The 17,099-nt window shown below is 39.8% G+C and overlaps 1 protein-coding gene across 2 annotated transcripts in view; it reads left to right on the forward strand.

Moving 5' to 3' along the window:
• Window positions 1–17,099, forward strand: part of LOC128741289 (uncharacterized) — a 101,203-nt gene that overhangs the window by 43,027 nt on the left and 41,077 nt on the right. For both annotated transcript variants that reach the window (XM_053836996.1, XM_053836995.1), the window contains 2 exons: window positions 7,821–7,957; window positions 8,377–8,524. In XM_053836996.1, the coding sequence (XP_053692971.1) occupies window positions 7,821–7,957; window positions 8,377–8,524 (285 nt within the window). The remainder of the gene's footprint in view (window positions 1–7,820; window positions 7,958–8,376; window positions 8,525–17,099) is intronic.

Raw genomic sequence — 17,099 nt, forward strand, 5'->3', positions numbered from 1 at the left:
AAAAAATTAGAAGGGCTGTGCATAAGACACGACCGCATGGTTGACGGTCGGTATCCGACCGAAATCAGGGCATAAAATATGAAAACGGTACAGATGTACCCGGTTTATCAATTGAGGGTTAAATAGAAGGTTCGAGAGCGCATCCCCCGGCTTCAGTCCATTTAATACTATGGTCTCATCCTCCATTCTATTTTAATCTCTCCAGTGTCATACGAACAGTTTGATCAGTTTCATCGTAAACCTTCTTCTTCTTCTTCAGCAGCATAGAGCCGGGGTGGCTCGTGCTGTTTCAAGCACTCGTCTCCATTCAACTCGGTCTTGGGCCACTCGTCGCCAATTTCCTAGTCGTCTCAGAAGTCGCAAATCGCTTTCGACCTGGTCGAGCCATCGTGCACGTTGGGCCCCCCTGTTCCTGGTGCCGGTGGGGTTGTTGAAGAGGACCGTTTTCGTCGCACTGTCGTCCGGCATCCTTACGACGTGTCCGGCCCACCGTAGCCTGCTAACTTTCGCTAGATGTACGATGGGAGTCTCCCCAAGCAGTGCCTGTAGCTCGTGATTCATACGCCTCCGCCACTCTCCGCTTTCAGTTTGTACTCCGCCAAATATCGTCCGCAGCACTTTCCGCTCAAACACGGCAAGGGCGCGTATGTCCTCCGTAAGCAGCGTCACGGCTTCAAGTCCATAAAGAACTACCGGTCTAATAATGGTTTTGTACATTGTTAGCTTCGTGCGGCGGCGTATGCTTCCTGATCGTAGCGTTTTACGAAGGGCAAAGTAGGCCCGATTTCCCGCTTGAATGCGCCGCTGGATCTCCTTACTAGTGTTGTTGTCCGCGGTCACCAGCGATCCCAAATACACGAACTCTTCTACCACTTCTAGTTCGTCGCCGTCAACGGTTACCGTCCGTGGGAGGCGCGCATTTGTTTCCTTTGAGCCTCTTCCTTTCATGTATTTGGTCTTCGACGCATTTATTTTTAGCCCAATTCTCCTAGACTCCGCTTTCAGTCTGGCGTAGATTGCCTCCGCCGTCGCAAAGTTCCTGGCTATGATATCGAAGTCATCTGCAAAGCCTAGAAGTTGGCTACTCTTGGTAAAAATCGTGCCTCTCGTTTCAATGCCCGCTCGTCGGATCACCCCCTCAAGAGCGATGTTGAACAGCATGCAGGATAGACCGTCACCTTGTCTCAACCCTCGTCGCGTCTCGAAGGGACTCGAGAGTGTCCCAGAGATGCGTACGAAACACATCACTCGATCCAATGTAGCTCTGATCAGTCGCGTCAGTTTGTCCGGAAAACCGTATTCGTGCATTATCTGCCATAGCTTGTCTCGATCGACTGTATCGTATGCTGCTTTGAAATCGATAAAGATGTGATGCGTGGGCACGTTGTACTCCCGACATTTCTGCAAGATCTGTCGGATAGTAAACATTTGGTCCGTAGTTGCGCGAGCCCCCATGAAACCCGCCTGATAATTCCCCACGAAACCTTGTGCTATCGGTGACAGCCGGCGTAACAGGATCTGGGAGAGTACCTTGTAGGCGGCGTTTACCAACGTAATACCACGATAGTTGCAGCAGTCTAGCCGATCACCCTTTTTGTAGATGGGACAAACCACTCCTTCCATCCATTCCTCCGGTAGCTTTTCCTCCTCCCAAATCCTCGAAATAACCCAGTGTAGAGCCTTTGCTAGCGTTTCCCCGCCATGTTTATAAAGCTCTGCCGGTAGGCGGTCCTTCCCAGCGGCTTTATTGGTCTTCAGCAACCTGATTTCTCGTTTGACTTCTTGGAGATCAGGTGCTAGGACATCACTATCTTCCATGGGCGCTCCTAGGTTAATTTCCGTTCCGCCTCCTTCTGCGACTTCGCCATTGAGGTGTTCATCGAAGAACTGCTTCCACCTGTCGACCACCTCGCGCTCGTTTGTAATTAGATTCCCTCCCTCGTCCCTACACATGTCAGGTTTCGGTGTGTAGCCCTTCCGAGTTTGGTTCACCTTCTCATAAAACTTGCGCGTGTCATTAGCTCGGAATAGTTGTTCTAATTCTTCACGATCTCTGTCCTCCTTTTGGCGCTTTTTTCTCCTCAGGATCGTGGTCAACTGGTTCCTAGCTCGTCGGTACTTGGCCAGGTTCTCTCTAGTGGCAATACTTAGATAATTTTTCCAAGCGTTTTTTTTCTCCTCCACCGCTTGTTGGCATTCCCCATCAAACCAATCATTTTGTGTACTCCGAGGCTCAATACCTAGTGCCGCGGTAGCGGCCTCTCCGATGGCCGAGCGTATTCTGCCCCAACCGTCTTCGAGGTTTGAAGCACCTAACTCCTCGGAAGAAGGCAGTGCCTCATTCAGTACTCGCGCGTAGTTCTCGGCAGCTTGTGGGTTATCTAGCTGCCCAATGTTGAGCCGAGGAGGGCGGCTTTGACGTGTCCGGTATACGGTGGACAACTTTGAGAGCACAGGTACTGCTACTAGGTAATGGTTAGGTCAGGGCCCCGTCGGGAACCTACGTTCGTGATATTAGAGAAAAACCGGCCCTCTATGAGAACGTGGTCAATTTGGTTCATTGTACATTGGTCAGGTGATCTCCAGGTGGCTTTGTGGATATCCTTGCGCGGGAAAAAGGTGCTTCGGATCACCAGGCCTCGGAAAGCTACGAAGTTTATACATCGTTGGGCGTTATTGTTCGTGTCGGTGTGCAGGCTATGGAGTCCTACCACCGGTCTATACATTTCTTCCCTACCGACCTAGGCGTTCGTATCCCCGATGACAATCTTGATGTCCCGTGACGAGCAGCTGTCGTACGTTGCCTCCAGCCTCGCATAGAACGCTTCTTTCTCATCGTCGGGTCTACCTTCGTGCGGGCAGTGCACGTTATTGATGCTATAATTAAAGAAACGGCCCTTTATCCTCTACACACATTCTCTCGTTGATCGCCTTCCAATCTATCACGCGATCATGCATTCCGCCCAGCACTACAAAGCCCGTTCCCAGTTCATTGGTAGCGCCACCGCTCTGGTAAAACTGGGCCTTTCCGCCACGGATCTTCCATACCTTCTCTTCTTTGCGACAGATTTCCTGCAGAAATACGATGCCGAGTTTGCGGGGTTCAAGCTGTTCAATCAGCACCCGCTCAGCAACCTGCGAAGTTTAGCGATCTGCAGTTCCAAGTACCGAGTCTCCATTCGTCGTCCTTATTCCGTCACCTAGGTCGATGCCGAATATTCCACTCCGAATTTGCTTGAATTTTGTAAGTGTAAGTAAGTACTGGGGCAACACTACCGAGTCTCGCGATGGGGCTGCCATCTTATAGTGCCAAGGCTCACTATACCTCCTTCCCGGTTAGTATACGACCTTAGTTTCCACCGGGGTTGGTTACCCGATCTCCGCTAAGGTTCCGCCTGGTACCACGAGAAGGTCGGAATCGGAGTTGCTGGATAAGAGGCTAACGACCATTACGGGGTCTATATTCCGCATTATCCAGCCATTTACCAGGCAGCCTCTGCCAATTATGGATAGATTTTGATGGTTTGGATACCGATTTATTATATTTTTTGACGTAGTCCTAACTACGTCTTACTTGAATAGGTATGCTGCGGAAACAAAAATGATAGTGACACGAAAATGTGATAGGTTTTGAACCGCAATATCTCAGTGAGTTCTGTATGGATTTTGCTGGTTTGCATACCAATCGATTCACAAAACGTGTGTCTATTCTTTGGTTTTTATAAAAAGATGGATTTTGACAGCTAACTGCTCGAAGTTTTAAATAAAGTTGAACAATTTTAGTGAATTTACATAAGCTTCCTGCCATTCACGTTTGAGCATTTTCGGGTATGAAATCAATACTACCATTTATCAGGTAGATGTGAGAGTAAAATCCATCGTTGTTATCACCGCACAATAGTCGAAAAATTGTGATTTTTGGCCAAAATTATTTTATAGTTTCAAATTGATTCTAGATTATATTTATTACAAAAGAAATGACTTGAATTTATAAGAACTCATATTTAGGGTGATTTGGGGAAAAATGATCAATTTTTTTCGATATAAATATTTGCTTGACAAAAAAATATTATTTTTCTCGCGGGGATTCTCCCATTCTCTCATTGAAACTCTCTTCAAGTACTTAATAAATTTAGTAACAAAGATAATCAAATTTGTTGAGAGAGTACTTAAAATTTTAAAGACTTGCTAAAAATATGGCAATTTTAAAATTATTTTTTTTCGGAAAACGTCAAATTATAGCAAACTTTTTATTCATGTTTTGATACAACATACTTCGAGCTTTCAGGCACACTGTAAGAAACTGCGGCGACAAGAAGCGACAAGAGTTGTTTTTTTGATTAAAGTTTATGAGAATTTCATTTTTATTAAAAGTAGCCTATGGCGCACCTCATTGAGTTAAAATTTGTTTTCATTTCATTTTTTAATAGGCTAAGATATCAGTTTTAAAATGGTATATAACAATAATATTTACATCCGCGATAACTATTTAATTTTTTGACTTTTTTAAAATGACTTATTTTTCAAACTTTTGAAATGGGCAACTTTGACGACTTATTTCTACATAATATTTTTTTTTTCTATCAAAATTTAATTCGCGAATCATAAAAATATAGACAATTTACTACAAAACCGCGTTTAAATATGTGCTAAAATGTGAAATTTTACTTTCGGCAATTTTGGCCGCTACTTTATATGGAGCCCTTCTTATGTGCACCGGTTCGAACACATATTGTTTAATAATTGACAACCCTGTGCGTTTCCACCCCAGTTCTAAATTATAACAATCGTGTGCAGCATTCAGCTGACAGTTAGATATATTGATTTGTTTACGTCAAAAACTTATTATTATATTCTGTACGAAGCTAGGTTAGGAGTTGTAGTTAGTGCAGCGGCAGTTAGCAATTTCCGCCCTGTTTTCCCGATAAAAGGAACTGCAACTAGTTTATCAGTGTTCAGACAATTATAAGACTTGCTAGAAATAACATCACGAGTTAGCACAGTTGCTCCCGCCTGATCCAGTTAAAAACAAACCGCAGTAGAAGACAATCGTGACTTTTTTTAACATTTACTATTACGGCCCGAATTCAGTGAAAGCCAGCTTAGGCCATAAAATACAAAGTGTTTTATATGGCAAGCCAGACTGTGACTGTTAATATAGTGAAAGTCGATACTTACCCATAAAGTATCGTATTATTTGCGATCATTGAAGAATACTTATCCGGTTATTCGCTCGCCCAGTTGCCCGATCCCGAAAAGAAGAAGCACTGAAATTATAATAAGGGAGGAGTGATCCCAAAGCCCCATATAGAATCCTGACCCAACAGTACAGATAACGTTTTTCAATAAAATTGTTACAAAACGTAAGATTTTAAAATGTATTGAACAAATAACTTCTGTAATAAAATATCTCCGGCAGACACATCTAGTAGTAAATTAATACACTAAAAAATAAAAAGTAGTTCTAGCTTCTCAAAGTAGCCTGGGGTCAGAGAATATGAACAGAGTCATGAACACTAGGTATTAGACTATTTAATATAACTGGTGCCGGTAGCTTAGTCAGTAAAACAGTCGAGTACCAATCGAAAGATCGTGGGTGCGAACCCCACTTGGCATTGCACAATCCGATATATTTTTGGTCTATATCGAAATTTTCCAGGTCACAATCAACCATTCTTCGCAACAGACATTCCTCTCTTCTCAGCTAGAGTTAATTGAGTATCAAATTAGTTTTGAACCTGCTATTATTTACGGACATTGTTCGGTTAACTTCATCTCATGTTGGCAGAACATTGTTTTTTCCTATTAAACAATGGATCATTAAATTCGTCGTTAGAGGCATCAATTAGCATCAATTGGGCATCAATTAACTAAATGATGCAACCAATGTTCTGCTGACTTTGCACTTCCAGCTCAAGCGATATCATATAAGATACGTATTTACTTCTTCTGAGTTCGGGTTGTCCTAAAAATCATGATTTTTTGTCTTCTGTCATTTTGAAAAATTCATTACTTTGGAAGCAATTACAAAATTTTTGATGATTTTGGCATAAAATTCAATTTTTTTAACTTTTTAAAAGATATGTAGCCCAAGTAGCACACTTTTGTCATTTCTGGTTGCTGCAACCTATTTATGACTGAATTTAGTCATTAATCGGTTACCACAACTAGTTAATAACAACTGTGCTAGTAGGGAGTGGAAATGAAACCAATTTTTTTTTGAAATTGCAAAATCTTTCAAGATATGCGTTTACTTAGGGTGCTGGATGGCTTCGTCTACAACGGGTCTTCCTCTACTTTCCCGACATAGGCACGAAAAACCAGCATTATACCCAACTTTGATGCGAATTACATTCAAACTAATACTTGGCATCAATATTTATGGATTGTTCCTTCGCAATCGACAATACATAATGTAAGAAAACCGCTATTTTTCACTAATTTTTCAAAAATAAGAGTTCTCTTGGTTTTTCTATCCGCTTTGAATATGACGAAGAGCCCGAGCAGGAGCGAAGAGCAAAATAATATCAAAATGTGTTATTGGAAATCGAATAACTCATATCAAAATTTGGTCTTGTTTTGGCTGACATAGTTGGTAAAATAACAAAAAATAATATCACAATTTTACTCCTTTAAGGCCAAAAGAATAACTACTTGTGTTATTTGAATAACAAAGCAATAACATGACTGTATTCAGTGTTTGGAATAACATATTTTAGTATTATTAATGTATTGAATAACAAATTCAGTAGTATATGAGATATCAAAAAATCATTTTATAAAATATTTATAATCTAAAATCTCTTTAATCAATAAAAAAAATTTGTAAGAAAAAAGCGAATGTCATTTTAAGGCCAAAATATGATATGATAACAAAATAAGTTATTAAACTCATTTTACAACCACTGTTTTATATATCTACTCAATAACAAAATGTGTTATCAATGTATCTCCATATCTATTCAATAACAAAATATACCATTATAACACAGTTTGATATTGTTTTTATATTATTTTGCTCTTCGCTCCTGCTCGGGAGCATCAGCAGCAGATCAACAGATTACTCGGAGTGAAAACATCAAAATTTGAGCTCTAATTTGATTTGAACTATTTGCACTCTTTTTGTGCAAGTTGGATGGCTCGTGCATACGGTATAACGAATACATGCATAGATTTTTGTAAACAATTGTGTTTGTCCACAGTATACAAAAGCAAATCTTGTATATGACTCGAAATAAAGTGTCAATCGTGATTACTAATGACAAGATGGCTCCGTCACCCTATGTTTCCATGCTTTATAGACCTCAATTTTTGCATTTTATCTATACCATATTTTTTTCTATATAACATATCGAAAATTTAGATATGTATAGTTTTTCGAAATATAAATTAAAAAAAAAAGAAAGTCTCAATAGTATAATGGAGTCGCATGGTATTTTGCCTACACTGATATGTCTTTTCTGACTGGTCTGACTTAAATATCTAATAATATTCTGGAAAAAGTATTAAACAAGCAATTTTATCTTGTTTTATACACTAGACCGTGACATAGACTGGAACGAGAACTTGTTGAATAACGAGCCTGTCCTTCTAACTGTATTATACCTCTATAGGATGGCCTAGAATAATAAACCATCTGAAACTATCTAGAAATATCGTATTTCTGTCGTTCATGTCGAGTTTCCACCGTCAACGTACCGATCGAACGGGTTCTTCGGAACGCCGATAGTTGTTCAAATATGAAAACAATTCTAATTAAAATATTTTCCTTATTACATCGCCGTTCTACTCTCATGCGCGTACTCATTTATCCATTATAGGAGGCTACGATCGCGGACGTTTACTCGACGAGGAGGATTCCGTCTATCCCGCGCTGCTCGAACGGGAGCTGCATTCACTGCACCGGAATGTTCCTGCGTTGCGACGTGCCGGCGTTGACACCACTGCAATTAGACAGGTAAACCGCAAACATCTCATCGTTCCGGCGCACCGGTCCAAGGCTCAGTGCATTCGGGCGCGGTTGGCCGCACTAAGGGTGTTTGATTAGTCAATGTTATACCGGTAATGAATTTAATTCAATATTTGTGAAGCGTTAGTGATGGTGCATGTAATGCTCATCTCAACCACCTACGAGATGGTAGTTAAATAATTATCCTGCAGGGACGGTAGAAACAACTTACCCATAGCAGAGATGCTGTCGCCGCGCCGAGGCATCCCTAGTTGCATGAATTGAAATTTTCCACTGCTACTAACCGCTTTTCCGCGCTCACATTATTTTCCTTTCTCTGTGTCTGCCGCTCTGATGGATCCGCTCCCGGGGCAATAACACCACGTGGCAATCGGAATGGCCTCCTTAAACCGTTGTTGACCGTAAAGCATTTCTACCCGGACGGCGGCTGGGGCTGGATCGTATGCGGTGTTGCATTTCTCGCCCATGTTCTCACCACCGGGTTCCAGCTGTCCTACGGTTTGCTGCTGCTGTACGCGATACGACACCTGGGCCACGAGGTGAATACCGAAGCAGGTTAGAACATGCAACACTATTTTTTATACCGCATTCAACGTTGCTTTGTGTGCCTGTGTGAGCTTGAGAACAATCGGTGTTTTTGTTGGGTTTTACTTTTTTTCAGCTAAACTACTTTATGGCTTCTACACGTATATTTTCAAACATGTAAAGTATCTTGTGTAATAAAATTAAACCTATAAAAAAGTTTTTATTTCGGTCAAAAATGCATCTCACGTTGCTTCTGAGCAAAAAATAGTTTTTCGCCGTTTAAATCATGGTTATTTTATGATTTATGTTATTTTTACGAGGGACAAAAAAACATTATATTTTATCAAATTAAAGCAGAGTGTTATCATGTCATAAAATTAATATCAGCAATTTATCATCGTATGAAAGTTGGCGTGGTGAAAAATAGAAATTAAAAAAAATTCTTAATTGAAAATATCAATCTCTGCCGGAAGTTCCCAGTTAACTCCGCAACGACGACGCCATGAGCAAAGATAAAACTTACAGTTAGCTAGGGTGTTTCTAAGTAAGTCCAAAACTCACCATTGTTATTCCCATTCGCTGCAGCACACTTCAAAATTCCGTACATTCAACGTAAACTCGCTTTAGACCCCGACATGCCGACCCCGATGATTGCGACACTAGTAAAGAGCTTTCATGCATTTTACGTTTTCTGTGCACAGCACGTAGAACCGCACCGGAAGCAAACCTGCAGGATGCAGTTTTACATTGGCTCAGCGTGAACAAAACTAACAACATCGATTGTCCCAATGGAATAATACCCCGGCCCGGTACCGGTACGGTGTAACCGAAGGAGTCACCCTGTGCGGCGCAAAAAGTTAGCCAGGAGCTGCATTTGAGAGCAGCTAGGTCCCACCGACCGAACCATACGTATACTTAATGCTTGCGGGAGTGCTGCATACCCATCAGAAGTCAACTTTGCGTCGTCGGTCGCGGGATAAATCCCGAACGGGTATAGCTGAGGTTGTATGCTAGGGCAATAAATAAGTATAAATAACTATTATTTCATAGTTTATGGGCCATCGCTTTCTCGTTGTCGGCAGTAGGGGGTCGGTAAGCACATCCAGGAGGAAACAAAAAAACCTATCGTGCATTGGTTTGATACTAAAAGCACTATTTTACAACTTCCTCCTGCTGAATGGTGTACGGAATTTCATGACCCATAAATTGCTACTTTGCTTTGGAATTCTATTAGGCAACACGGCTATCGGAAGCTGAAATCAGTTAGAAATAACTGCTCTCTAATAAGTGGTAAGCCACTGCATTAAATTGATTGATAATATTTTCATCCTTTTCAAATTTAAACACGAAAATTAAAGCTGGACAATTTCTGTACTCATTCGTGAGAGTTCAGTCATGCAATAAAATAAGTTAGCCCTGCTTTGCTTGAGATATTTTTGTCTAGATTTAAATTTTTCCACTGGTTTCAATTATTTTAAATGAATATCTTAGTTGGTTGGCCGCTTAGTTAGTTTCGAGGTACTATGCTGGTCTAACAAACCAGTCGTCGTATGTTTGAATCTCCGGTAGGCGGCGCTGCTGGATAGAATCACTGGATTTTTGCGAGAGTGACGCTCCACGACGGACCAAATGTTCACCTTGGGACAGATCCTCGATAAATTCCAGGAATTTCACTTGCAGACTCACCATTTGTTAATAGACTTCAAGGCGGCATACGATTCAGTTAAACATAATGAACTGTGGCAGGTTATGCTGGAATATGATTTTCTAACAAAACTGATTAGACCGATGCGTGTTGATGGTTCAAAATCAAGTATCACGATGACGGGTGAGAAATCGGACTCGTTTGTGACGTTATATGGTTTGAAGCAAGGTTGATTGCTGTATTCGAGTCGATGGCCCTTTTTGTAAATAGGGCATATGAGACCTTCCAACTTGTCCGTAGGTAATTCGTACTCAGTCCATACCTTTAGTATAGCCTGATACATTGCACAATACAGCCGTTCGCTCCCGACTTTCAAAAGTTCGGCGGGGTGCTGTCCTTTCCAGCTGCTGTTTTGCAGGTTTTCAGCTCTGTCGCCACTTGATTACGGGGTGGAACTGTGTAATGGAACTGCGAGTGACTCGTTAAAAGAGCTTGCTTTTTTATTGAAAAAGGAATAAATGATATTCCTGTTCTCCAATCCGGTTCATAGTAAAGGGGATAGCCTTACCGAGTTATAGTAATCCTGAGGATTCGCCTGTTGGATTCTCATATAAGAATTCTGGTTCTATAAGAACGGCATTCTGTACGAATCGTATGCAGAATGCCACCACACGATTCCATTGCGAGGAATCCCAGAGATTCTGTGCGAATCTTTTTGATTCGTCCGAGTAGTCTCATTACTTATCTTTCATTTGTCACTCCTCACTTCTCAATTCTTACTACTCACTTCTCGCTTCTCCTTTGTCACTCTTTTCTTTTTTTTTTTTTTGAAACGATGGTTCTACAATTGATGAAGGGACGGTAGGGGAAAGAAATGAAAATTTTTTGGTGAAGGAGGGGGAAGAGCGGAAAGGAAGGGGGGGGGGTATTGGTAGCTATGCTTGACAAGTAGTCATTTTGACTCCTACCTTTTGTCCAATGCTGGAAGGTGCATGAGTCGAACCAAGCTGTAATCTGAGATTATAACCGGATTCGAACCCACAACACCCTGACGAAGGGACGGTAGGGGAAAGTGATGAATTTTTTTTGGGAAAGGAGGGGAAAGAGTGGAAAGGAAGGGGGGGTTACAGGTAGCTACGCTTAACAAGTTGTCGTTATGACTCCTATCTTTTGTCCAATGCTGGAAGGTGCATGGGTCGAACCAAGCTATAATCAGAGATTATAACCGGATTTGAACTCACAACACCTGCCAGGGCGTGTGGCTCGCTGGTACCCGTGTACCTTTGAACCATAGAGGCGCTGGACAAAAGAAGTCTGCACAACCCTCCTTATTAACCTTAGCGACATGGGTTGGACTATTTTTAGACACAAATTGTGCCTCTTCCTCCACCTACTGTAGAAACCACCGACCGAGAAGTTTTAATCTAACTTGTTTTTACTTTCAGGACGACGACACTATGCAGACCCTTACGACTTGCAAGGTACTGCGTGTGACGTTGTTCGTCCGTAAGCGTGTTAGTCCGCGTTTCTCTGCGCAGGTCTTCGGAGAAAGGCTCCGTTCCTATGAAATTGACCAAACTCGTGATTTTAGTCATGACCTTGAAATGCGGTCAGGCATATATTATAGAATCATCGTTTCAAAAAAAAAAATATGAATATATGCCTGACCGCATTTCAAGGTAATGACTAAAATCATGAGTTTGGTCAATTTCATAGGAACGGAGCCTTTCTCTGAAGACCCGCGCTGAGAAGACGCAGTCTAACACGCTTATGGACGAACAACGTCACACGCAGTACCTTGCAAGTCGTAAGGGCCTGCATAGTGTCGTCGTCCTGAAAGTAAAAACAAGTTAGATTAAAACTTCTCGGTCGGTGGTTTCTACAGTAGGTGGAGGAAGAGGCACAATTTGTGTCTAAAAATAGCCCAACCCACGTCGCTACGGTTAATAAGGGGGGTTGTGCAGACTTCTTTTGTCCGGCGCCTCTATGGTTCAAAGGTACACGGGTACCAGCGAGCCACACGCCCTGGCAGGTGTTGTGGGTTCAAATCCGGTTATAATCTCTGCCCAGTAAACACCAACTCGTATATCAATGTACGAAAATTATCGTTATTGACTTTTAATAAATTCAGTATCGTAAATATAGTCTAATGAAACGCACATAAGTTTATATTCTATCGTATTTGACGATAGCAAGTGATTGACTTACGACTTTCAGTACAGAATTGTATAGCATAATAAAACTAATCGCTTTGAGTCGGATCTTATCGCATACAAAGACTTATAAAGTTGAATTGTTAACGTATATTTTGTAGTACGTATATGGCCTCCAAATCAGTACGCATATGCTAGTTTTGTGCATTAGATACGATTTTTTAGGGTATATATAGGTACATATAACTCATGTATTGCTCTGATATGCATATGAAAATGTTTACTGGGTGATTATAGCTTGGTTCGACCCATGCACCTTCCAGCATTGGACAAAAGATAGGAGTCACAACGACAACTTGTTAAGCGTAGCTACCTATTACCCCCCCCCCTTCCTTTCCAGTCTTTCCCCTCCTTTCCCAAAAAAATTTTCATTACTTTCTCCTACCGTCCCTTCATCAATTGTAGAATCATCGTTTCAAACAAAAAAACCCGATTTAATCCACCTAGTGGTGAAAGGAACCTTTGTTATACGGTCTTACTTGCTATTTGAGATAGAAACCGACACGTCTGCGGAGTATAATCCATCTATTGGTTAACGTTGCGTAGTGCGTTGGTTTACATAAAATTTTTGAAAATTGAATACGTTTACAAAATTTGAACAAAATATGACCACTTATAAATTTTGATAGATCCTTTTTTCATGAAATTGCTGAATAAGGATAAGTAAGTTGTTAATAATTTGAGTAAGTGCAAGTAAAAGTAGGTTGTAAGAGCAAATATTATTCTTTAACATATGCATTGCGTAGTAAAGGTCTAGTTTATAGATTTTTGAACTATGCATAATTTCCTGTAATGCCTATTTGATTCACACCAATAAAGTTTTCTAGAATAAATTTCATAAATTTTTATTAACCTTCGGTTACTCACGCTGCTGTATTTTGTATAACACGTGTAGGTTTTTGAACGCCATATTGTTATAAAGTTACAAATCGTTGTGTAACTAACGTATATTCTTCAATAAACTTGTTATGAGCAAAATGTCATAATTATTCAATGCATTAATACCTTAAATTGTTGGGAAAATTGATCAGCATAAACTGACATCACAGAAATGAAGCAATCAGCATAGGAGATGTACCGGAATTGGCCTGGAATTTTCTCTCGTTTCTTCATATGGAAAAATGGTGTCTGTATGCATCAAAACAATCAGGAATAATGTAAAATGTTTAAAATGTATCCATCTGTTGGTAGTCGAGTAATTCGGGGTCAAAATTAGGGTATTTTTTATAATCAAAGTTCTACAGTTCCTAAACAAGCAAACATAAAGGTATACTATATTCAGCAAAGTTGTGTATTTTTACTATTTGTGCAACTTTGTAATACATGAAAAAGTCATACAACAATTACGAAAAGAGCCAAAATAAAAAACTGATTTCACTAATTCATATATAATAAATAATATTTTTCTAGCTTCGCTGAAGAGATAGGGGGTTACTGCCTTCAGCAAAATTTCTTGTAATAATATACTCTAAAACTTTGCAGAATACATCAATGTGTTATATTGAAACTGAAGAAAAATAATTTTTTTATTCCACTTTTAGGGGGATTAATCAAAATTTAAATTGCACCAGACGATAGAACTTTCAATTTCAAGAAATTCTTCCAAAGGTTCCATAAACCTAAAACCAAGTTTTCCCAGTCAAAACTCTAGTGCGCATATTTTTTTGGCTTTGGGCCATTGTGCGCGCGAATAACCCGTATTACAAAAGTTGGCGCGAGTGTTGGAGGGTTAATATCTTTTGATCGGCGAAACCAATTCTACTGAAATTTTGCAGATATATTTGCAGCATTAAAATCTCTAATTTGATGTCAAAATAATTCAAACTAGATAAATCATCTTAGATGAAATGGTTACAATTATTATAAATTTTAATGTGTTGTATTCAATTGCTCGTAACTTTCAAATTGAACGTCCAATCAAAAAACAAATCAATAGTGATCTATTAGGCTATGTTACCTTTCAAATGAGACTAATAGCGCCTAAGTCGGTTTAGCCATCTCTAAGAAACAGGCGATAATTATTACCTTGTCAAAACAGGTTTTTTTTAGGATAACTTTTAAACTACTTGTTTGTTTTCAATAAAATTTACCCGAAAAATTTAGCGTTAAAAAGAGCTTTCATTCGATACCAAGATCGTTGAAATCGGTCACCTGGTTCCGGAGAAAATCGTGTCACGTAATTTTCACGTTTTTACTTATAACTTTTAAACGAAATGTCGGACCTCGAATAGTGATCAATAGTGATATACTAGACAATAATACCTTTCAAACAAAAGTAATAGCGAACAAATCGGTTCAGCCATCTCCGAGAAACAGGCGATAGAAAAGTTGCGTCGCGCACATACACACACACACACATACACACATACACACACACACACAGACATTGCTCAGTTCGTCGAACCCTGTCGACTGGCCTCCAGGCCTCGGATCGATTTCGTGTTTTTCGACCAATTTTTAAACCTTTGTTATAGTATAACAAAGGTAAAAGGTAAAAAGTGTCAATGAGACGACAAAGCATGCAAAAACAGACGACCAAAAAACGATCAAAAGAAGGATGAAATGGCAGCAAAACTACAACAGTTTTGTTGCCTTTGCCTTGACAACAAAAAATACGACGAAAAATAACAAAACATGTCGAAAAAATATTAAACTGGCGAAACGATAACAACAGGACAATGTGATAAAAACCGAAGACAAAATAGCGACGAAAAGACGTCAAAAGGCAACAAAAACGGCAGAATGCGGCCAACAAAATGACAAAACAGAGGCCATGACAAGATAACAAAAATACCACGGCACGGTGGCGGCAAGATAATAATTAGATGACGAAAAGACGACAAAAGAACGACTAATGGTCAGTAAATAGACGATGAATAGGCGACGAAAAGACAACGAAATAACAGTTGAAAGATGACGAAACAGTGATGACAAGTAGGCGACAAGACAAAGAAAAACTAACGAAAGACTACAAAAATACTATAAAGCACTTTAAAACGCCAAAAAAGCAACAAAATAGATGCAGTACAGGCGATGAAGAGAATATAAAAAGATGACAGGACAGCGACAAGAAATGCTAAAAAGACGATGTAAATATGCCAGAAAGGCAGATGTTGAAAAGGAGGAAACACGACTAACAGACGTTGAAAAGAGAACAACAAACGACGACGACAGAAAAAAAACTACAGAGTGCAAGGCAAAAGACGAAAAACTTTTGTTAGGTGAGACGAGAAACTAAACGAAGAAAAAAGAAAGATCAAAGACGATGAAACAAAGACGAAAAAGGCAAATGATGAAAGATTAAGAACGCAGTCGAGAGTACATTTAGTACATTTTCCTTTATTGAAACAAGAAGTTTCCCGCATGAGGTAACTTGATTGAATGAACTCAATATTTCCTCTTACGATTATCTCAAACACTTTTCAATAATAATAAAAACTTAAACAAAATCACATTATATGACGGCGAAATTTGACAGACGCAACATGGGAGTTAATGCGTCACTATGATGTATATTAATGGCAAGCGACTTAGGTATAAACTCTTTCCCAGAAGAGACAAAGTTGTTTTTAACTTGTTCGCGGAAAACTTTTGTTTGCTTGCAGCACCAAAAAAACCGGTAATGACACAAATCGTATTTTAATAAAATTCACCTTCACTTAAATTTGAATGTACACGCACATCAGCAACCCCCACGGAGTGGGAAATGAGAGGAAAATTTTCCGAAACAACTTTGCAGTCAAGTTTGTCAAGTTTTCGCGCGCGCGAAGGTGAAAATGAGGCAAGAGTAATAATACTCTAGAGCAGCCAGCTAGCAGCTTGTTAAGCGGCAAACGGGAGGCGGTATTTAATCCAGTTAAGTATGTCATTAGCAAACTTTCCCAAACGATGCGATGGCATTGGCGGGTAGCGGATCGGAATTAGCACGAAAGAATTTTTAATAAAATAAGTTGAAGCGTTTCGGTTAGAGATTGAAGAGTTAGCTTTGTTGTCGAAATTTGCTAATCCGCTGTTGTTTCATAGCCTCTTGTATTTGAAAATTAAAATGCTATAATTTAATATTTTATTTATACCGCTTGTGTAAATTTGCATACAATTCAAGCGAACGCGTTCAAAATTATTGTTTGGGTTGCATTTGATTAATGGAATCGAACTTCTTCGTGCTAGCGGCCTCACGATTTTCAATATTCCACGTGCTTTGTAGCAACATTTCGTGTTCTTTTCGAATTATTGTTCAGCGAAAAGTTTTTCGATTTTCTCTGCGAACGTGCTTTTGCCAAAATATTGTTTTCGTTTCGCCATACATCAAAGCTAATTTATGATTTCTTCGAATTGAATCCCTAGTCTGAATCTGTTTTATTTCCGTCATATATAGTAGTGTATACTAAATTACTAACATGCATCAAAAATGAGAAGAAAAATTCCGGTTTTGCTCCGAAAAGGAATGGCAAATAGAAAATGGATTTAGTGGCAAATCAAATTCTGTGCTTATGCATCTGAACTAACAAATACGACGTCAGGAAAGTAACCAACGCAGGAATTTTCTTGTTCTATGCTGCCTGCTAGCCTGTCATTGTGAGTGCTAGAATAATGTTCTGGAAGCATTGAATGGAATGCATACATCTATTTATTGATTTCATTTCAGGTTGCCTTGAATCAAGGAAGGAAAGATGCCATAATTTCATTCAAACTATTAAATATTCACACATGCATATAATGCTTGAAAGTTTGAATGTTTTCTATTGGA

This window comes from Sabethes cyaneus, chromosome 3 (assembly GCF_943734655.1).
Source record: "Sabethes cyaneus chromosome 3, idSabCyanKW18_F2, whole genome shotgun sequence".
Taxonomy (NCBI): Eukaryota; Metazoa; Arthropoda; class Insecta; order Diptera; family Culicidae; genus Sabethes; species Sabethes cyaneus.